This window comes from Squalius cephalus, assembly GCF_949319135.1.
Source record: "Squalius cephalus genome assembly, chromosome: 25".
Classification (NCBI taxonomy): Eukaryota; Metazoa; Chordata; class Actinopteri; order Cypriniformes; family Leuciscidae; genus Squalius; species Squalius cephalus.
This window is the reverse complement of record NC_137146.1, coordinates 2,950,274-2,974,065: the sequence shown is the minus strand read 5'-3', so window position 1 is coordinate 2,974,065 and position 23,792 is coordinate 2,950,274. Positions and strand designations below refer to the sequence as shown.

Genomic DNA, 23,792 nt, shown 5'->3' with positions numbered 1-23,792 from the left:
CTGTGATCTTTAAAACTTTCAGAGCTTCACTGACAGCTGTATTACACTACATAAGAAGTTAATATCTGAAAAAGCATATTAGGGCCACTTTAAGCACACACATCATGTGCTCATGTGTGTCCTCCAGGTGAAGGTTGTGCACGTGTTCCTGGACGGAGTGTGTATTTCTCCTCCCGAGGGGTTTCTCATCCGCAAGGGTCCGGGGAATTGCCACTTCGACTTCGCACAGGAGGTTCTGTTCATAGACTACCTTCAGTCCAACATGAGCACTGCCGCCCTCACTGCCACCAGCAAAAACACAGATGACACGCATACTCACCGGTACAGCAAGCTTCGGTTATTATTACACACATCTTTGCCTGAAAAATGTTAGATAACAAGACAAGACAATGTGTGCTTTCAGGGGTGGGACCCGGAGAGATGAGTTGGCCAGTATGGATTATGAAGCTCCATTGAGGCCGTGTGGATGTATCCTCCTCACTTTTGCTCACTTTATGGTTTATTACAAATATCAGTTCCTCACATTACATCTGTCCTGATGGCGCACAGCCTTTAAAAAGAAGTGTTATAAGCAAAGCTATTAGTCATAAATGTATTATTTGTCATTACAAAAGGTTTTTTCCATTGATCCATGCATTTGGATCGTTTCTGTGTGTGTATGTGGTGAGTTTTTCCTTGACTGAATGTGTGTTAGTTATCTTCCAGTTGCAGTTGTTGACAACGTGGGGCGACCCTTACTACATCGGCCTTAATGGACTGGAGTTCTATGACCAGAATAACCAGAAGATACCGCTCAGTGACAACAGTATCCTTATGAGCACGTACACATGCATACAGTGGCCACACACACACACACATGTTGGTCTAGCTATCATTACGAGGACATTCTATAGGCGTAATGGTTTTTATACTGGACAAACTGTATATTCTATCCCCCCCTACACTAAATCTAACAATCACAGAAAACTTTCTGCAGTTTTACATTTTTAATAAAACGTTGTTTAGTATGTTTTTTAAGCCATTTTAATTATGAGAGGAAATGTCCTCGTAAACCACATTTACGTTGTAATATCAGTCTAATATCCATGTCATTATACAAATTTGTGTCCTCATAAATCATATAAATTGCACACACTCACATACACACTTCTCTTTTGTAGAGCTGCTTTATTATAGAATGAGTTAGTTTCATAACTGATGAACATTGAACTGAATTGAATCCACTCTGAATATGAGCTGTTATGACACTGTTATCTTCTGTAGAGCTGCTTTACTGCTGACATTGAATTTGTTTCATATTTCATATCACATTGTTGCATTGATGAATTTTGCTACATTGACAGTTATTGTCCGTTTTAGCTGCTTTGAAACATTCTGTATTGTATAAAGTGTTACTTGTATAAATGTAACTTGACACTACTTAGCAGTTAGACACTTAACAGCTTAAGTAAAGTAATTTTCTTGAACAGTTTGTTATCAGACATCTCTGCGTTCCCTGACAGCGTGAATGTGTTAGAGAACGTGTGTGGTGACGTCCGCACACCTGATAAACTGATAGATGGGATCAATAACACGCATGATGGGCGACACATGTGGCTCGCGCCAGTGCTGCCTGGACTGGTGAGGACAAACTGTGTGTGAATATGAGATCATACACTCTTAGAAGAAAAAAAATCTATAAGGAACTCAAGGGTTCTTGACTCAATATAAAGTCATATACATATGCCAAAAGGTTCTATATGAGCAACAATGTCTTAAATTATTGCATGATACTTTAATGTTTAACAGGTTATTTGATTTTTTTCCAGTGGTAAAGTATGTTTACAAATTGTTCAATCCATAAAATTGAATCAAAATAAATAAATGCATAAAACAAAATTAAATAATTAAAATTGAATCCATAAAATGATCCCATAATTTGAACCCCGAAAAGGTTGTAAAGGCTATATAGAACCTTTTCTTCTAAGAGTGTAGCCTTACAAAACATCCCGTAGGAGTCATCTGAAGGTTCCTGTGATTTATAGTAAAATATGCTCATGAACTGGTCAAAAATTGTGCCTTATTGTTACGTTCCACTCTCTCATTTATGCATCTCTTCAGGTGAACCGTGTCTATGTCATCTTTGACCAGCCAATGACTATTTCTATGATTAAATTATGGAACTATTCCAAAACACCTCAACGAGGAGTCAAGGAATTTGGGGTAAAACACACACACACACAACTCTAAAATGTTATGCATGTGGCACCTCAAGAAACATTTCTGATTATTAATAATGTCGAAAACAGTTGTGCTGCTTCATATTTTTGTGGGAACAGTGATCTTTTTTTGTAACATTATAAATGTCTCATATCTGTCGTATAAATGTCTTATATCTGTCACTTTCAATCAATTGAATTGGTCCTTGCTGAATCAAAATCTAAATGATCAGTGTGAGAACAGACCTTTACACAGAAATATGTTTGTATGCTTATTCATTCTGCATCTGATATGCTTCATCTGTTTTGACCTGAGCTCAGTGTTGTGTGTGTTTGTTGTTTTAGCTCCTAGTCGATGACCTGTTGGTCTATAATGGGATTTTAGAGTGTGTGAAAAACGTTTCTCGGGGAATTCTGCCGACCCTGGATCCCGTCGTTCCTTACCACACCATACTATTCTCAGACAACACGCGGATCACACACCGAGAGAAGAGCACAGTTACCAGGTACAAACACAACACTCAATACTTTTATGATGCTTTTGTTTATAACGATCTGAGGTAGGGTTGCCAACTTCAGAAAAGGAAAAAACAGGACATTCGTGGTTCTTTATAGGAAAATAAGGGACACTCAAAATATTATATCTGTATCGCATACACCTCAGTGTCTGCAGTTAAGTATGTGTGTATAAAAGGTGCTCAGACACAAACACACTTGTTTTGTGTAACCTATTTATGTATAATTTAATTCTAAAAAGAATCATACAAGAAATGTCACATTACACACAAACCATTGTTCAAAATAATAGCATTTATCTGAAATAGAAAGCTTTTTTTAACATTAGACAACACAGTTCAAAAATTTGAGGTCAGTAAGAATTATTAATTTTTTTGTAAAGAAAGTAATGGCCTACTTTAATTCAACAAGGATGCATTAAATGAATCAAAGTGACAGTAAAGACATTTTTAATGTAAGAAAAGCTTTCTATTTCAGATAAATCTCTGTTGAACTTTCTATTCATCAAAGAACCCTTAAAATGTTGGACTCATGAACAATAATCACATTGTTTGCATTCGCCAAAACTGATTTGCCGAAATCAAAACTCGGACAGAGAACGTGACGGCAGAGGATTCTGTTCATAAATCAAACTGATTTGTCCCAAAAGAATGATTAATTCTCACTTTGTTATTGGTATGGTCTGATGCGCGTGATTGGATGATGACTGGTGTCGTGATCATTCTCAAGTGTCGTGTTGCTGTTGTATCGGTCAGTGGTTAGATCAGTGTCAGTGAACGGGACAAGGGAGGTCACGTACGGGACAATTCAATTAGGCCCAATATACGGGACAGTTGGCAACCCTGATCTGAGGTCATGTAAATAATGACAAACTGTTTTAAGTTAAATTGTAATGTTTGATTCATCAATGTGTAGATGCTTTTTCTACAGAAATGTGGATCTTAAAGATGTTTTCGATTGCATCGGGCTTTTGTAACCTCTATATTTAAGATTGCATGAGTTAAACACGCTTATAAATGCATTAAACACACAGACACCCATCTTAAGGAGAGCACTCAATGCCAAACTCAGAGAAAACACACACACACACACACACAACTGCTGGTGACTGACTCATTGTTTGGCCTGATCGCTCTCTCTCATGCCCTGGGCATGATGCTAAGCAGACCAGATGATGACAAGAGAAACTGTGTGTGTGTGTGTGTATAAACTGTATGAGACTCTGTGATCTCTCTTATCTTCATTCATCTGGTCAACGGTTCACTTTCAGGCTGCGTTTTTGTCCCATGATGCATTTTGTGTCCATTGTAAACAAGTGGCTCGCTGCATACAAAATCACATTCTGTAATAATACCCGGTACATACGGCCATTGTCACGGTCTTGCGACCAAAGATAGCCTGAGATAATATACTGACAGTGTCATAAATTCAACATGATCATCTCACAGTGTGTTTGCTGCTATAACCTACATCTACTGACTAGCCAATCAAAATGCAATGTGAAATGGCACTTAAACTTAAAACTACTTACACCTCAAGCTCCATTTACAAATTTGGCATGCCAAGTTAGCCTCTCTTCCCTAGAAACGACCGCGTCCATATTCTCCTCTTTCCCTCAGCGCACATAAAAACCACAATTGCTAAAGTGTGATTCATCTTCGTGTATTAGTTTACCACTAGCGCTTGCTGATGTGTCGTACCCAAGTTTATTAGATCCATGTTGTACAGTGTGATTTGTAATGATCTTATATCTGTAGAAGGCGTAAGGGGTGTCCAAACTTGAGTTGAGCTCCAACTTGCCTCAACACACACACACCTGCCATGTCTAGTCAGGCCTTGATTCGCTGGTTCAGGTGTGTTTAATTGAGATAGGAGCTGAACACTGCAGTAGGCGCGTTTCCATTACAGATTTGCTAAATATTTCTTTTTCGAATTGCCTGAAAAACCTCCTCATGCAAGCGTAAAAACTTTTTTTGCGATAAATGGGAGTTTTTGCGAAACTAGCCGCGTTTCCATTACCCTTCAAATTGCGCAAATTGAAATTGCGAATTGAAAATACGGCCAATGGAAACACTTCAATATCGCAAACAAGTTTTTACGCTCGCATGAGGAGGTTTTTCAGGCAAATATTTTGCAAAACTGCAATGGAAACAGTTTTTGCGCATTTACAAGTCACCTGACGTAATGACGCGGTGTGTGTTTGGACAGAATACGAGACAGAGTTCCTTATTAAATTCATAAAAGACAGAAGAATTACAGGAATACTGGATTATAAACCTCAAAGAAATGCCACAATCAAGACCTCGAAGCAGAAATGAGGGAGAAACACCCAGAAACACCTCATATGCCCGGCTCTCAAGTATAAGGGTCGTTCCTTACCATTCATTTAATAATAATCCTTCGATTAATAATAATGGCCAGTGCAGTGGCTGTGATATATATATAAACTTACTAACATCCGTCGCCATGATTTTTGGAATGACTTATCGCGAGAGGAAAATTTTTTGTTTTAGTCGCATAACATCGGTTAATGGAAACGCCGTCATTTCGTAATAGTGTTTTGTCGATATTTAGAAAAAAATCGCAAAAGTTTTGCGCAAATCTGTAATGGAAACGCGCCTACCCTCCCGTGGCCTCATGGGATAGTAAAGTGTCCATCATATGAACACTTCAGAATCTCCACATAAGTAGAAGGTCATCCGGGTTCTTTCTGAACACTGTTTTTCACCTACTATATAGTTCGGAAGTTGGCATATTCGGACACAGCGCTCGTGTCACTCAAACTCATTGATGGAATGTCATTTATTATAGCAATCATGTGGAGGACCAGGATGTGAAATTGACCAACGAGAATCAGATCATTCACCAGCACAAGAAGAAGCAGACAGCGGACCCAGGTGCACACAATCATCATCGCACGCATGTTTAATTAGCTTGACGAGGACATGCATGCACTTCCGTTGTTTTAGATTAAGCAAATATGATGATTAACTCTTAAGCCTACCATAAAAGAAAACTTTCACTAAAAATGAGACTGAATGTGTTTCATTTCAGCTCTGCGGCCCAAAACCTGCATGACGGACACACGGAAACACGGAAAGCAGCGATACTGAGAGCAAGACGACAGGGTTTATGAAAGCAGGTTTCCTTTCTCTTCTTCCCTCTGGGAATATTTGGAAAACTCAGTGACCTCAACACAGACACACACACACCAACTGTATGATAAAGCTTTATGTTTGTTTTTGCTATGATGTTGTTGTATTATACTTGACAGTCGTCTTAAAGTAAGTGTACTTTCAACCATGTCTTGTGATTTTGGATTGAAGGTAATGCATAATGTTCACCAGTACATTTCTTTTCATGTTGTTACACTTGGGATAAAATTAATTAATAGATTGTATATCCTACAGCCATATTTGAAATATTTCAACAGTCTAATTGTGTAGAAATTTCGTAATATATCAGCAACACGATACAATTTCTAAGCCTTTCACATTTCATTCAAAACACTTTTACAACTATTATGCAAATGCTGCCAGTTTACCTCAACTTAAAGCCACTGTAAATATGATTAAATATCACCTATAACTTTATTGTTCGTCCTATTTTTGTTTTTACTATGCAAATGTAAATCAAGACTTGAACTTGAGAGAAAAGCTGGAAACGTCAGTATGAATATTTTTGTAATTCAGTTTGTAATTCAGCAGAAGTCATTTACAGCAGCATAAACTGAGATTGAGGTCTGTAATACTTTCAAAACTACATATTGTAATATGGATTAATCCTAATCCTTGAGCAAACTGGACCTTCAATGGTGATTTTTCCATTAGAAATCCAGCTTTCATCAGAAGCCTAATCCATGACGGGAAAATTCAAGTTAAGTCTAGAGCAATTGTTGCGAGATTTGATGATTCTAATAAGAATGACATTGTTTTGTCAGTCGCTCAAAAACTTAAGTTTGGACAAAGCAAATGGTTTATTGGATGTTACCTAGATGCTTATGACTTGCCAATTTAAACATGGAGAGACCGTCTGAACATCTAGTTTATTTTCTACTAAAGTGCCTTAAAAAAACACTCAAATCTTTAAAGATTTGATGCTATAACCTGATGAGCTTTGGCAAATCCAGCTATTTAGTTCTTCCTCATAAATTCTCAGTGTATAATCCCGGTAATCTGTACAATCTTTTCCAGGTTGACCAACGCAGTGTGTTTGCTGTAATCCAGCCATTAGGACTGTAACTGCTGATGCCCATTGGTTTTTTTTGTGCAACATGCATTGGATGCCTAGCAAAAATAGTTGATGTTGAGTATGGAAGCATATGAGTTGCAATATTCAATTTGAAATATAATATGCAAAATGACAATGCATTTCTGTATTTGATCGGCTCGGAATGCATTTTCAATTTGCACATTGAATTTTGCTACATTCGTTGCGGGACATTTAATGAAAATGCAATCGCAAGTGTCTAATGCAATTCAGAAAAATAACATTTAAATGATAATTTTGCCACAGTTTTTGCTTGAACATAATAAAAAGATCTAATCATTTCTTTAATACATTTTCATTTTAATTTTGCAACTTATAAAGCGTTAAAATATTTATTCAATTTACATATTAAAACTAGTGTATGAAATGGCAAATGTAAATTATATAAATTAATTATCATTTTCATTTCGCACTAAACGTTGCACAAATGTAATGGAAAATGTACATTTAAATACAGAAATGCATTGTCAATTTACATATTGCATTATCATTTTGCATATTACATTTCAAATTGAATATTGCTACTCATATGCTTCCATAGTTGACAGGGACTCCATAAAGCACGCAACAACAGAATCACATTTCAATGCCTGAGAATTTAATGCAGAATATGCAACACATTTTTATATAAGGAATGACATTAACAATCTATCTCATCCTCCAGCCGGACAAGTGCAGTTTTGAACAATCTTTGATAAGGCCCTGTTCGGCTGGGGTGAGACAAGACCACAGACAGATGCGCTTCGGTTCCTCTGATGCAGTGTTTTGGAGATCTTCAGATCTTTCCTGGGAACGTGCCGTCGTCCCTCTGAGAGTCCCATTTCTCGATCTGAACGACACAGCAAATATTGAGAGTAAATGGTCTTTATGCATAACTCTGCTGCTTATGCTTTGGACAGGAGTTGGGAATGAGGGGATATTTACCCAGGAGAGAGGGCAGATAGACTTGTAGACCCTCTTGTACCAGTCACATGGGGCTGTGTCCACACCTTTGGCATCCAGAGATTTTTGGCATCGATGAAAATCTATATAATAAAAAATAATAATAATTAGAATTAGAATAATTAGATTAGATGGTAATTTCATGGTATTCCTTGAAGGTGAATCTCAAAAAAAGCATACAGGTTCCATTTCAAATGTGCTTGAAAATAATAGGAAAATGCAACAAATTTCAACGGTTCCAGGCCTCATTATCTTTATGCAAAACTTTATTTTATTTTTTTTCCCCCCTTTCGATTTTGGGGTGGATATGTTTAGCATCATTATTCCAGTCTTCAGTGTCATGTCAAGTCACCTTCATTTATATAGCGCTTTTAAAAATGTAGATTGTTTCAAAGCAGCTTTACAGTGATTATAGGAAATTAAAATAACAGAGATTGTTTTGGGTTTACAGCAGCTCTAGAATAAAGTTATTGTCCAGCTAAAGTTAGTTTTGATTGATTCACTTCCGTCGCAACGATCATTATTTATTAACTTAGGGGCCGCTAACACGACACCGCTCTTTGCCACATGATCCATTCTAATATGATGATTTGATGCTTAAGAAACATTTCTGATTATTATTAATGTTGAAAACAGTTGTGCTGCTTAATTATTTTGTGGAAACCGTGTGTGTAGGGCTATATAGGCTATATTAGTGCGTATTAGAGCTGTAAATGTTTGTTTATACATAATAATAATATAATGTGTGTGTATGTATGTATATATATATATATATATATATATATACACACACACACACACACACACACACACACACACACACTGTGTGCGCGCGCGTGGCTTTATAAGGTTAACTTTGATCGGTCTTGCTGAATAATTTTATTTAATTATTTTTTCCTCAAAAATCATGCACAAAGTTTACCCCAAACTTTTGTCTGGTAGTGTATGTTTCGAATAGAATTTTATTAATTAATCATAAAAGTTTTTAGAGCGCCAGTGAACTAAAATCGCGTTTGTCTAAATAAAAGAAGGTGTTAAAGTCGCTCGAGCGCTTTCCGTTGGGATCCGAATCGACCAAAAGTAAGTTGAAATTTTTCTATATCATATAACAACAAGTTCTGTTTAAAAAGTATTTTCAATGTAGACCAAAGTCCCTTTAATATTCTATAGTCTCTGATGTGTAGACCCACCTGAAAGTGAAAGTCATTCATTAGTAGGCTACGCAAGTTTTGGCATATTAGAGACTGTATTTAATGTGTCCTGTATATGACTGACCCAGGTAATTCTGCCAGCAGTTTTTCGTCTGGTTCTGGTTCGGGAAACGGGCATCGAACGGTGCCGTGCGGTACTTCTCCAGTTTCTGCTGGATGTCCTCAGCCATGATGACTCGCGCGGTCCCTTTAAGACATGCAGATTCAGATACAGTATGAAACAAACGGCTGAAGATCCAACTTTAACTATGATCTCGACATACACTAAACTATCTTAAATAAATTAATCTAACACATTCAAAAACAGATGAATGTATGGCAAGCCGTTTTGACTTTTAATCAGGCTATAAATTCTTTGATATCAATTCAATTTCCACTAGTAAAAAATGTGAATTCTTGCTATCAATGACGTCATCACTCATAGCCTCCTGATAAACTTCCAACTAGTAAAAACTATAATTCTTGATATCTGTAAATAGCCTTTTCTCTAGTTAAATGTGGCCATGCTGCCATTCAAATCGAATTGTTGATATCAAAAAATAATTAGGCTAATATCCTGCGAATAATTAAGTCAAAACGGCTTGACATAGCCTAATGAATGAGATATTTCCGAAAATGCCCATATATGACCGTAAAGCTGCCCGCACTGTGCTTCAATTCAGCAAGAAAAAACATCGATCACAAAACTAATTTATATTATATCTATATAATGATAGGCCTAAATAGAGTACAGGAAATGCGTTTAGTCAGCGTGCATATAACGAATATACATTAATATATTTAATTATAAATTAAATATTAGCTCATCTAATGTATTATGTTTCATTTATTATTCAATTTAAATGGATATTCGTTTTGTATTTTAAATAGACCCGATATATATGCGATACCCTCTTACACTTTCGCTTTTACAATTAGAATCAATATCTGATCTCACATTCTCACAAATGTATTTCAATAGAAGGCGTTAAATTACCGCATGCAATGAAAGCATATTGTATTGTTTTACCTGTCTGAGGCGGCTTGCTGTTGAAAGTGACTTTTGTTCAGTGTCACACAATCCTCATCCACTTGTGTGTGAGTGTGTGTGATGAAAGTGAGCGCTCGTGCAGTGCTGTACACACGGTATGGCGGACTCAGGTCACATTGAAACTGAGATGCGATAGATGTACTGTAGCCTACTTCTCCAGGCAAACACAATGCGCCCTCATAAATGTGCATTGTATAGATACATATTCAAATAAATAGCTTAATCATGTATTTATTATATGGGAATTCATGTAACTTTCAGGATGTCAACATATCCGGAAAGGGCATGGTGTGGTGCGCTACAGGTTAATATTTAATCAGTGGATAATCACCTGGAGATATGTTTATGTTTGCATTAATACCTTCCCATTTTGTTAAGTTACTGCGGGTTTTATTTTAGCATCTTGTTTGCCTAAACATGCAGTAAATGGTTGAAATATTAATTTTGTACACTGAGACTCATATCTGGGACTAGATGCTATGTTCATTTTAAACAGGATAATGCTGAAGATATTATGTGGAGCAAAAGGTAAAAATAACATTAAAGAAGTTTACTGAATCCGTTAATAGATGCTCTGGGCCTCTTATACCTTTTAAAAATAAATATGGAAAGATTTTGTTGTGGGCACACTGAACCTGTGGACCTCTTCAGTCATTCCCTAACCTCATAGATAAAGCTGGAAAGTATTTTGAATGTGAAGTATTTTGGCATGCAGCTCAGATCAACTGACCACCCCTCAGTGATTGCCATGTATAATTGGTGAGCAACTGAGTTCCTGAAAAGTACAGAATGCGTTGGAACAAATCAGCATGGCAGTGCAATGATAACATGACATTGTTTTGTGTTTACAGGTGCGTCTCACTGTTTTCTCCGTTCTCGCATTCACTGGAGACGCATTTAATAGTCTGACGCTTAAGCTAATTAAACATCTCGATCAATGGCTCATAAACGAGTACCAGGGAAAGCTTGAATAAATCAGTAATTAACTTCCTGAAAAAAAAAAAAAAAAATCTTGCATTACTGGTCCTGTAAACCTACATGAACCGTGTGTACGTGACAGTTATCAGAATCTGACTGGCGCGCGTGCACTCCCATGCGCGGTAAAATAAGTCATGTGACACGTTTTAAACACGCATGCTATGTAGACTTCAGCTTTACTAACATTTTTTATTTATTATAAATAACAAAACATTTATACGTTTGAACATAGTAATGTTGTTTTATTGACATTTATTAAATAGTATTTTATAATTAGGAATTGTATTCATTAATTTTTAATGGTATATAAAATGCATTGTTGATCGTATTAGATACTATATCGTATTGAATAATATAGCCTTTTTGCATAACAAAAAAAAAAAAAAGGAAAAGAAGAAAATATTACTATGACGAAAGCTTGGCTTATGAATACTAAGTTGGCATGACCTAATAAATATCCATGAGCTAATACTGGCCATTTTGAAATGAAGTGAATGAAATGAGCCATGAAATAAGAAATGATCTTGCATTAAGGATTCAAAAACAGAAGCACCGGATGCATTATATTTATTACACAGTGTAACAATACAATCAAGTATAATATTCTCAAATAAAGACAGAAAATAGCAGATGCAAAATTCTTGACCTGATCTACAGGTTTACAAAATCAGTGAACCTAAATTAATTACTAATAAATCTCACTCTAATAAATACAAAGCATCAACTTCAACATGTTCATCTACTACAACTATATATAATCCACAGTGTTATTTATTTTGGCTTCTTTAGATTGAAAGGCATCTGGATTTGGTGCAGCTGATCGTCCGGTTCCTCTGTGAATGTAGATGATGCACAGAAAACTGAAGACGATTTAAAGCTCTGATCTTGCTGGATTCTGCTCATTGGTTCAAAGAAATGTCTACATCTCTACTTTAAACTAAACCCAGATTTTGTAGATAAGATCCACAACAGCAGACACGGCACCTGTAGTGATCAGATCCCTGTTTAAGGCACTAAATGTACAGCATCATGTGAAACATATCACAGTATTGCAAAGGTGCATCTTTAACAATAGCAGCAGCATGAAACAGCAGAACACTTACAAACAAACTCATGAAACCATTCATAAATCATTTAAACCAGTCAAAGTCTCCATCCTAACAAACTGCACTGCACTGCAAACTAAGACACACACATCTAAGTTAGGCCTTGTTGTAGTGTTGCTTTGTGTGTGTGTGAATCAATGCAGACTTGTGTAAACTCCTCCACTATAGCGTTAAGCAAATCGTCACTCTAATACGACACGAAAGACTCAAAATACAATGAAAAAAGCACAGTGAATCTCATGTCCTGGTCATATTTCATACCTGAATCAAAATGAGGGAATGAGAAAATTTGCTTAAGAAAATGAAGACTATATTTTACCTTTTTTTTTTTCAAGTGTGGCATTATTTTTATGACATTTAAGCAATTTTCCAAGCTAATTCTTCATGACCTGGACTGTTCTGTACGAGATTCACCTTTATATGATATCCCAGATACTTCCGAATATTAACGTACCTCTTGACAGTCATCTGCCTCATGCAGAAATGCTTTACAGTAGTTTATGATTGTCATGCAGCATGAGCCAAACGCTTGTGTCCCTTCTAAATGAATACATTCACTTGTATCGTATCAGGGGAATAGCCCTGATGATTTGTTTAGTGTCTTGGGTTTTATTCTTATTCTTTATTCTAAATCAGATGTACAGATGAAGAGTTCAGATGCAAAAGCCTCTAAGTGCCATCTGAAGTTTTCTTCTAGAATGATCATTTTTATCAAGCTCGTATATTTAAGTTCAGTATATTAACTTAAATGGCAATGAAAATGACCTATTAATTGTCATTTAAGTGAAATAACTGAACTTAAATATACGAGCTTGATAAAAATGATCATTCTAGAGGCTTTTGCATCTGAACTCTTCAGATATTCTAAATAAAACGGTCGAGACATAAACTTGGATTTCAAGAGTGCAAGTTCTACATGCAGAAACGGGCTTTTAGCCTGTATGACCTTTGATTTGAAGATTAGTGTTTAAATAGGCTATATGATTGTGTTTCAGTAGAGGGCATCACTGAAGCGCAGCATGTGGAAGGCCTCCTTCACCGACGACTCCATGTCTTCAGAGATCGGTTCATCAGCCGCTACTCCCAGAACGCCGCTCTCCCACACGTCATCCTTAATCTTCCGCTTGGTCAGAATCACGGGCTCAGTCTCGCCTAATTCTGCATGCCGTCGTCCGTCCGGTCCAGTCAGGACGAGGTAACAGGCGTGGCGACCTTGCTCCAACAGCGTTGCTAAACAAACGCAGAGAGATGCTTATTATTTTAACAAACCTGACTTACAAAATATTGCAATTTAAAGGAGCTATTTCAGCTTTAACCCAGCACATTTTCACCCATCAAAGAAACGTCAGCAAATCCAAATGCATTAAACTTTACATTAAAAGTACAGTAGCAAAAACCATAAACAAATATAGCTGTAAGCAGTGATTAAGGGGCCGAGCACCACAGAGGCAGAATGAGGAGCTGAAAATTGAGACCAACTGCAAATACTTTTAAATTTGGAGATGATTTTAAGCAAAATGGTTGAAAACCCATTAATACAATCACTTGTAATGTGACATAATTGTTTTTTACTTTTGACCAACATGTGGAGCTGACAACAAATTGATCTGGTGTGGTCAGTGACAATTACACACATAAAGGCCCTTGCACACTGAGTCCGAAATTCGCGTCAGAAATTTTCGCACGTTAAAAAATAAATACGACCTCACGTTATGTCAATCACACTCGCACACTGCCTCCGAAACTTTCGCCCGTCAAAAAAAAATTCGGATCGGGTTCGATTTTCTGAGTTTTTCGCATCCGTAACAAGCATTTGAACAATTTTGAAAGTGTTTTGACAATTTAGAGCCACAGAATGACGGATACAAAAAAACGCATGCGAAAATGTCAGATTCAGTGTGCAAGGGCCTTAAAAGTTTGGTGTCAATATGTCAAAAATGATATACAATTCGTCTATCGACACGGAATCCACTTTTTGCCGACATGGTCTGAAGATGATCTGACTCGAATTTGGTGAAAATCAGACAAACAGTGTTGGAGTTAGAAAAAGTAGTTTAAAAAAGATCAAATGGCCGACAGGAAGCGCGTTCATTTTGGCAAGCTCTTCGTCGAATTCGTTCATGTGTTATTTTTCATTTATGAAGATGATCTGGTTAATGTTTTTCATTAGAATGGAAGCAACAGTCTAAGAGGAGTTCAAAGAAGTAGTTTGTTCTGGGAAATTGTAAATGGTGGGAAATTTTTCATGATGGAAAATTATGAGGTAATAAAAATCGAATTACCTTGAGTCTAAGAATTAGAGGAAAAAAATATTTTTGTCAAAAAGTTATTAACCCAAATGTAAGTGAAATTGTGGACAGTTGGTGGCGCTAGAGGGAATGAGGTAGAGACTCCAAAATTTCTGTGGTTAATGTTCAGACTATCCTCTATCCGTGTGCCAAATTTCATAACTATTTACCATACCACAGACTTCAATAGCAGAAGAAGAAGAACACTAACGGATACAGTAAGAGCCTGATGTTTGGCCTCTAATAAAGAGTTGCAAGAAACCTTGACTAACATTATAAGATATAAATGTTCAAAATAAGAAATAAGATAAGAAATACCCTTACATTTACATTTACATTTTACAGGGGGTGGTGTGGCGCAATGGATAAGACACATGCCTTTGGTGTGAGAGACCCGGGTTCGAATCCACTGTGACACCAATGTGTCCCTGAGCAAGACACTTAACCCCTAGTTGCTCCAGAGGCATGCGACCTCTGACATATATAGCAATTGTAAGTCGCTTTGGATAAAAGCGTCAGCTAAATGAATAAATGTAAATGTAAATGTACCCTTAAAAGAGACGATGTTCTGTGCAGAATTCCTTCTTTCAAGCAGCAGTTGTGAGTGTCGAGGATGCAGCAGGAATGATGACTGCATCTGAATATCAAACACAAACACATCAGTGTCTTATTCCTGCAGTTATGTGTGTGTGTGTGTGTGTGTGTGTGTTACGCTCTTACTGTCTGGTTGCTGTGACCTTGTCCCCAAAGCATGAACACTGAGAATGAGTTTAGCGTGAGGACAGACGCCGGACGAGGACTCGGACTCCAGAACGACAGATTGAGCTTCCACAGGACGTCTCCAGAGTTTCCGCTGAGAACCAGAACCTAAAACATATATAAACAAGTCTCTGTAACACTTTAGTTTAGGGTCCGGTTCTCACAGTTAACTAGCTGCTTATTAGTATGCATATTACTGGAATATTGGCTGTTTATTAACACATATTAATGCCTTTATTCTGCATGACCATATTCTACATCCCTAAATCACCCAATACCTAAACTTAACAACTCCCTTACTAACTATTAATAAGCAGTAATTAGGAGTTTATTGAGGCAAAAGTTGTAGTTAGTGAGAATTAGACCCTTACCAAAAGTGTGACCAAAGTCACTTATGTTCACCAAAGCTGCATTTATTTGATCAAAAATACAGCAAAAAACAGAAATACTGTGAAATATTTTTACAATTTAAAATTGTTTTCTATGTGAATATATATTAAAATGTAATTTATTCCTGTGATCAAAGCTGAAATTTCAGCATCATTACTCCAGTGGTTCAGTGTCACATGATCCTTCAGAAATCACTCTAATATGATGATTTGCTGCTCAAGAAACATTTATGATTTATGAACAAAACAGTTGTTCTGCTTCATATTTTTGTAGAAACCATGATACGTTGTATTCAGGATTATTTGAGCAACAGAACAGGAAAAAACTGTTCATTTGAAATGGAAATCTTTTGTAACTTTATAAATGCTACTGTCGCTTTTGCTGAAAAAAAGTATGATTTCTTTTTAAAAAATCTTACTGACCCCAAACTTTTGAATAGTAGTGTCCAAGTTTTTTTTGTTGATATATGATTAAAACAAGGGAAATCAGGGTAAAAGGCATATTCTATTACTAATACTCTACACTCATACACCTCAAATTATTATTATTAATACCAATTTGGTTACTCACTCTTTTGGTGTCATTGCCAATGTCTTCCTCTATCATTATGTCTGGAATTCCATCTTTGTCGAATTGGCCAGATGTGGGCACACTAGAAAAACACACACAGGAATGCATTAGTGAAGTGTAATGCAGCTTCCAGTGTTTTGTGTAGTTTGGACTGGTTACCGCACCTGAGCAGAGCGCTGGTGTTGGTGGTCCACGCGATCTTCAATTTATCTGTGAGCAACAGTGACACGCTGGAGTCCGTTTGGACCAGCAGTGATTGAGAACCGCTGCCGTGAACAACCGACACACGCCTCAGGGAATCAGACCTGCAGACAGGCGATCAGAACAAACCCATGAAACAATGATGAGTGGAGAAAACAAAGAAAGAGAGTGAAGAAGTTTGAGTCCACAACGCTTCTTACTGATAGAGTGAGATTAATCCAGTTTGAGCGTCTGATCTTTCCTCCCAGCTTTTCTCTTTCTTCAGCGCAGACTTCAGACCAGCCCGAGCTGCCAGATGTTGCACACACACCGCGTAGAGCCCTGAGTCTGTGGACAGAGACATAAACTGTTGAGTTCAGGGGAATGTAAAGGAGAAACAGTAAAGAAGAGATGCTAAAAGCAGCGACACACCTGTAAGTAACAGCAGGTATGGAGCGCCACTGGCCGTTTTGAACGGTAGATGATCAAAAACCCCATTCACATCCACATCCACCCGTGAGCCGATCGGATCACCTGACTTCCCTGAGAAAAACACCAGCTCGGTCTAGAGGAGGAAGAGATTACCATAATCAAAATCATCACAAAACATTCAGAACAGGTGAGCAATATAATGTTTGTTGTGTGTGTGTGTGTGTGTGTGATGGGTCAATCATGACTCATTTTGAACTAATCTTTAACATGACTCGGGAACTAAGAGTTGCTTTATGCTGGGTACACACCAAAAGATTTTTTACATCTTATAATATTTTCAAAATGTGATAGACCACAAACATGGGGACAAAAAATCCTAGATTTAAGCGTTTTGCTCCTATAGTGTGTGTGCCATGGTGTGACAAAGACAGCACACCACACACAAACAGATCTTCAACCAGAGTCTCGACTGTGAACACAGGAAATCTCGCAAAATCTCGCGAGACTTCAGAATAAGCATGGCGGACGATATGCAGGAAGAAATTGCTAATTGCAAATAATTTTTGGAATGATTTTCACAGAAAATTCACATGAAAAAAAAACATTGTACCCAACATTATATAACCTTTTATACAGAAATATATTCATTCTTTATTGTCTTTATTTATTCTTTATTTGATTTATTGTCTCTTTAGAAAAAGTTATTTAATCCCTCTATAGAACCTCACTGAACTCTTAGCACTCAGCTTCCTGCAAGTGTGTGTGTGTGAGAATGACCGTGTCTTCCATCATCTCGCTTTCTGACTGGATATTGTTTTGTTTCACATGATAATCTCCAGAACGTGCGCACGTTTGTCCCCACACATCAGGATTTCTGATTGTAAATATTAAACATGTTGAATATTTACGATTCGCGATCGGGGCGGCTCTGACGTTCGTCCGAGCAGGTTCGGACACTCTTAACACACCTCACACCAAGGGAAAATCTGATAAGATAATCTGTTGAACCATCAAGATAATCGGGACATAGCTAGGATTGTCGGAAGGGGGGAAATCGGCCCAAAATCAGCCCGATTATCTTTTGGTGTGTACCCAGCATAAGAGAGTGCTTTGTTTGTTTTGTTGAACACGTTCTGTACAGGAAACAGAACTCATTAATTCACCTCCTGAGTCTTCAGATACGAGTCGTTCGCTCTTTCGTCACTTGACGTGAAGGCCGTATTGGTGACTGAAATTAATTAATAATTCCCAACCTTCCTTACAAACAAGCACGTAGTTAGTTTCTTTCTTACTCTTACAGTTGTGATGCATTTCTAGTCTCAAATTTCTTACGATTTATAAACTTGTGAATTTCTGTCATGATGGTTCTTTTCCATAACTCGTGATGAACGAACGACTCGGACCCAGAGACTCGGGAGGTGAACTAAATCATTTCCGGTAGACTTAATAGCTTCAGCCAATGGGGATGCAACGAGATGACAACACGACTCGGATCGGGAGGAGAGTTGAACTAAGCCCCAGCTAAGCAATAAATGAATTATATCTGTTTCTCGTAGTTTGGCATTGGCTGCATTATGTTTTTTTTCTTATTAAAAATGTGATCACGGTTTGTGTAAGTTGGTGTGTTGGGGAATTTGGCCATTAACATGTAACATTTCAATTATATTCTGCTGAAAATGAACGACTTGGGGAAAAAAGATTCATTCATTTTGCTGAATGAAACTCAAAAATCCGAGTCAGTAAAATGATCCGAACTTCCCATCACTAGTGTGTGTGTGTGTGTGTCGTACCGGTATGGGTGTGATTGATGGTGCTTCAGGATTATATGAAAGCACAGCAAAGTCCTCTGCTCCGTCAGCATTCAGATCCATAACGCTGATCAGCGGGAGATTTCCATCCGTCACAGAAGAGCGCGACTGCTGCCACATGATCTCACCTGATGGAAACATCGAAATGTTTACAAATGCACTTTTGGACAAGAAGTATTGTGTTACTATGGCACTGAAAGATTACCATATTCATTCACTACTACTGTTCAAACGTTTGGGCTCAGATAGATTTTTTTTAAGAAATTAATACTTTTATTCAGCAAGGATGCATATAAGGACAGTAAAGCCTCAATTTATAATGTTACAAAAGATTTCTAGGACAAATAATAATTCTAATGTGTCGCAGCACAACTGTTTTCAACATTGATAATAATCATAAATGTTTCTTGATCATCAAATCGTCATATTAGAGTGATTCCTGAAGGATCATGTGACTCTGAAGACTGGAGTAATGATGCTGGAAATTCAGCTTTGATCACTGGAATAAATTATATTTTACAACATATTACAATAGAAAACAGCTGTTTTAAATTTGTAATAATATTTTACAATATTACATTTTTTACTGTATTTTTGATCAAATAAATGCAGACTTGGTGAGCAGAAGAGGCTTCTTTCAAAACATTAAAAAATCTTACCCACCCCAAACTTTTGAACAGTAGTGTGTGCCATAATATTGGTCCTGGTTCAAATACATATGTGGAGATCTCTGTGTAATGTAATCCTGTACCGGACTTTTTGTCGATCGCCGTGAGATTGTCTGCGTGAGCAACCAGACATCCTGATCCTTTACTTCCGAGCCCCTTCACGCCACACTCCACCCAATCAAACTCAGCAGCTAAAGGGCTTTTCCAAAGTGTCTTCCCATCAGTACCATCAAGAGCCGTTAAAACCATACAGGGGATTGATAAATCTGAAAAAACAAACCATTACTTATGATTAGCATAATACACAATGAAGCAGCAACCCTTAAGATTTTCAGTGAATAATGACTTAAATCTGGGTCTGTTCCTCACATAAAACTACACAAGCTACTACTGAACTGCTTTTAACATTTTTTTTTTTTTTGGTAACACTTTATTTTACAGTGTCCTTTTTACATATGTTACATGTACTTACCATAGTAATAACAGTAAATGATGCATAATTACATGCAACTAACCCTCAACCAAACCTTAATCCTACCCTAACCCTAAAGTACATGTAGTTGCTTAATATTACTCAGTACTTAAATATATAATTACACTGTAGCAATGACACCTTAAAATAAAGTGTAACCTTATTTTTCTTATATAATAGATTCGTCTGTATTCCACAGAAGAAAAGCAACAGCAAGCGGGTTTGTGCATGTGTGTTTCAGCTTACTTCGACTCAAGCATGTGTTGCGCCTCTCATCAGCATCCTTGTACATTAAGAACACATCCAAGACTCTGTCTCCATTGGCGTCCTCAACAGCCAGGAAATTATACGTGGCTGTAGGAGAGAAACACACTCAGGATCCAATCAGAAATACAGAAACACTCCTGTGGTCAAATCGAGTTTTTTTCCATTTACGACGTCTTGCGAAAATCAAGTCTTTTCTCTCTGCAAAAAGATAATTCATTTATTAGTTTGATCTCGTCTAGACTACTGTAACTCTTTATACTATTATACTAATGCGTTTACAGATTGCGTCCAAAATGCTTCTGCAAGGCTGTTGACAGGCAGACGAAGGTTCGATCACATCCCGCCCGTTCTCCTCTCGCTAAACTGGCTACCTGTTAAAGGGGTGGTGTAATGCCCTTTTCACAAGATGTAAAATAAGTCTCTGATGTCCCCAGAGTGTGTGTGTGAAGTTTTAGCTCAAAATACCCCACAGATATTTGTATATAGCATGTTAAAATTGTCACTTTTTGAGGGTGAGCAAAAATGGCTCGTTTATGTGTCTGTCCCTTTAAATGCAAATGAGCTGCTGCTCCCGGCACAGGGGGTGGAGCTACAACAGCTTGTGTGCTCACACACACATGCACTGTAAATTTCAAACACTTTTAGCCTTTTATGTTCAAACCGGAGTCAAAGATGGAGAGACTCAAGAAGAAGTGGCAACATGTAGAAGCAACAGGACATTTCTGAATGGTTAGTTGATGAATTTATGAAGCTGATGTGTAGTTATCTTCTAGTCATTGATTAGCATATTCTGTCATGATAATCTATAAATGGTGTTCAGGGGGCGGGGTTTATGTAAATTCTAGGGTTGGTGATGTCACTAACCCGGGAGGAATGTGGTGTAGTCTCTACCAGCCGTTTGTTGTAGTCCTTAAAAAGTGATTTCTGTAAAAGCAAATATCTCCCTTTGCTTTGAACTTTGAGCGTAGTAACTTTACAGATGTTGTTTATGCTCAAACAGCAACATTACACACTAACTAAAGTTAGAAAAGTGAAATCATAATCAACCACCCTTTTAAATTTAGAATTCAAATTTTTGTTTTTAAATCTCTACATAATCAATCACCATCTTATCATTCGGATGCGATTTCCATCCGTAAACCAAACAGGTCCTTGAGATCCTGTACTCTTGGTCTGCTTTCTATTCCTAGAACGAGGCTCCACTGCAGAGGCGATCGAGTCTTTGGAATAACTCACCAACTTCGCTTAAAAATGCTTCATCTCTACCAAGTTTTAAGTAGTTTCTTAAAAACACCTTTTATTAATAGCTTTCAACCAGGTATAATGTCTGTATTCGGTTGTGTTGTGTTCTTTTGTATTTGTAATGTATTGTATCAGAGTTTAGTTGTATTGTACAGCACTTTGTGTCAACCTTGAGCTGCGCTGAAAGTGCTTTATAAAGAAAGAAAAGAAAGCTACTACTGTAGTTTTGAGGGTGTTCACCTGCGGCGGGGAACGTGTGGTTCCAGGTGGGCCGGTATTGTGGTCGCACGGGGCAGGGGAGGATGAATGAAAAGGCGAAGACCACCACCAGGCACACGAAGAGCGAGAGGAGGAACGCTGCTGTGCGCCAGCCTGTCATGCGGGAAAATCCCAGCTTTCCTGCGCAGCCTTTCTCCTTAGACACGCTCCCTTCTGCCTCTCCACCCTTCAGAGGCTCCGCTTCAAAACCTCGAGCTGATGCATCTGCCATTTCACTCCAGCAGAACGCCTCACCACTGCAAGACAGAAGCAGGACGGTGAGACATAATCATCTGGTGATTACCCCAAAAAATGATCAAGTATTTCATAGTCTGAGAACAATACGAGAGAGCGTGGAGTGATACAGCAGAGTTACACCTGGGTCAACAATTATATCATTTATAGTTATGCAAAAATATTTGACCTGATCTTGTATGGCAGAATCTTGTATTCCAGAATACTGTGTGATACATGTACATAAACCCATTTAATCCATCAAATGTGTATTTTTGGCTTTCATTCTAATTAGTGCTGTCAAATTGACTAATCGCGATAACATTTTGTGTTTATATAATATAATATGTATGGATCCAGGACACTGTGCATCCTGATAAAGTTCCCTTGGCCTTTGGAATTAAAATAGCCCCACATCATCACATAGCCTTCACCATACCTAGAGATTGGCATGGAGTATTTTCCATAAGATCATCTCTCAATGCAAATCAAACTAGCTTTTAGGCTAACTGAAATAAAACCATGCCAATCTCTAGGTATGGTGAAGGCTGTGTGATGATGTGGGGCTATTTTAATTCCAAAGGCCGAGGGAACTTTATCAGGATGCATATTATCCTGGATCCATGAAGTAACTGGCCTTTAAAAATAAAAATCTGCCTGCCTCTATGGGAATTTAACATAGGGGTGTCCAAACTTATGCACCCTGTATTTTAAGGAAGAACATTTATTTATTTACGATACATTATTCATTCACAAAGAAAATTGGTGTCCTTAAAAGTTGGATTTTTCCTAATTTTTTTAATTAAGGCATTAAGTTCAATTTCCAAAAGATGATTTTTTATTCCTCTTTTTAGTCAACTTTAGCATAGGTGTCTAAACTTATGCATAGCACTGTATATATACACACACACACATATACATATATGTACTCAAACATATTTTATAAACAAACATTTGTGTTAGAAGCGATTAGTCGATTTGACAGCACTAGTTCTAATCTTGAATTACATAGATTTAAAAAAAAAAAAGTTTGCATTGGTTTCAAATCAGATTCAGGCCATTAGTTTGAGTCAAAATACTAAAAGAACACAAATCATCAAAGTGAATCAGTATTTTAAAACATCAAGGAAACAGAGGAAGGCTAACTACTTCTTCTAGTTCACAGATCCCTCCTACCTGAATTCAACCCTGTAAGTTCAGTGATCGGTCAGAACATCACAATCTACTGCATCCAAGGCCAATGTCAACTCTTCTCAAACACAACAAACCCTGCTTCTCTTCCTATCCAGAGTGTTCTGTGTCAGACAGAAGCTGTTGTTAACACAAACCCCTCTGTCATGCTGCCGGTGCAACTAGAAGAGCCCAACAAACTAACACCCCCTTCCTGGAAAACACTGGACCACACGCACACACACACACACACACACACACACACACACACACACACACACTACAATCACTTACTGTAATACACAAACACAACATCATCTTGTGTAATTCACAGATATAAAGGCTTTTATATGTAAATTATGAATTTAAAAGCACATAAAATAGACAACTAACTCGTTTCACCTTCATTAACTAAAACACAAGGTGTCTAGCAGAAACAGACATCAACTCGAGGATAGAAGATTTGATACGTTTGTCCTTTTAGCCTTTAATTAGCCCGCTTTACTTGTTGACCAAATAGAAACCAAGTATGAATTTGGAAATACACACTTTTGTCTGATCAAAACAAACCTGGTGAATGACAGATATCGCTTCTCTTCTAGGTGAGCTTTGGTTTTGACAACGACATTTCCGCGTACGGCAACTCGGCTGGGACAAAAAAAAAAAGCGATTTTATTCCAATGGTTTTTTATTGGCTCTCATATTTGCTTGAAAGACAAAGAAACAAATGTCATATGAAATTAGCTCCTTTTTATAAAAAAAACAATTATAGTATTATTAGTATAACAGTATTATTAATTGTAC

The 23,792-nt window shown here is 37.4% G+C and overlaps 3 protein-coding genes across 7 annotated transcripts in view; 1 reads left to right on the top strand and 2 right to left on the bottom strand.

Annotated features, from left to right (window-relative positions):
- Positions 1-6,306, top strand: part of katnip (katanin interacting protein) — a 28,947-nt gene extending 22,641 nt beyond the window's left edge. For all 4 annotated transcript variants that reach the window (XM_079862731.1, XM_079862729.1, XM_079862730.1 and 1 more), the window contains 8 exons: positions 128-321; positions 404-468; positions 695-805; positions 1,481-1,620; positions 2,101-2,202; positions 2,544-2,704; positions 5,526-5,611; positions 5,769-6,306. In XM_079862731.1, the coding sequence (XP_079718857.1) occupies positions 128-321; positions 404-468; positions 695-805; positions 1,481-1,620; positions 2,101-2,202; positions 2,544-2,704; positions 5,526-5,611; positions 5,769-5,827 (918 nt within the window). In that variant the 3' untranslated portion in view covers positions 5,828-6,306. The remainder of the gene's footprint in view (positions 1-127; positions 322-403; positions 469-694; positions 806-1,480; positions 1,621-2,100; positions 2,203-2,543; positions 2,705-5,525; positions 5,612-5,768) is intronic.
- Positions 6,307-7,184: 878 nt separating this feature from the next.
- Positions 7,185-10,488, bottom strand: cox6b1 (cytochrome c oxidase subunit 6B1). The gene is made up of 4 exons (XM_079862834.1): positions 10,146-10,488; positions 9,201-9,323; positions 7,908-8,008; positions 7,185-7,812 (listed from the first exon to the last, which is right to left on the bottom strand). Exons 2-4 carry the CDS (start codon positions 9,304-9,306, stop codon positions 7,759-7,761), a joined length of 261 nt encoding a protein of 86 aa, XP_079718960.1. The 5' UTR covers positions 9,307-9,323; positions 10,146-10,488; the 3' UTR covers positions 7,185-7,758.
- Positions 10,489-11,694: 1,206 nt separating this feature from the next.
- Positions 11,695-23,641, bottom strand: fam234a (family with sequence similarity 234 member A). 2 transcript variants are annotated; one of them, XM_079862783.1, is made up of 13 exons: positions 23,559-23,641; positions 22,995-23,212; positions 21,567-21,841; positions 20,064-20,171; positions 19,429-19,611; positions 18,660-18,805; positions 16,870-17,002; positions 16,659-16,785; positions 16,422-16,562; positions 16,258-16,339; positions 15,259-15,405; positions 15,088-15,175; positions 11,695-13,480 (listed from the first exon to the last, which is right to left on the bottom strand). In XM_079862783.1, the coding sequence occupies exons 3-13, from the start codon at positions 21,814-21,816 to the stop codon at positions 13,242-13,244; spliced, it is 1,644 nt and encodes a 547-aa protein (XP_079718909.1). In that variant the 5' UTR covers positions 21,817-21,841; positions 22,995-23,212; positions 23,559-23,641; the 3' UTR covers positions 11,695-13,241. The 2 variants fall into 2 exon arrangements, with proteins under 2 accessions (XP_079718909.1, XP_079718910.1); XM_079862784.1 differs by lacking the exon at positions 22,995-23,212 and having other exon boundaries at positions 23,559-23,628.
- Between the last annotated feature and the right edge of the window lie 151 nt (positions 23,642-23,792).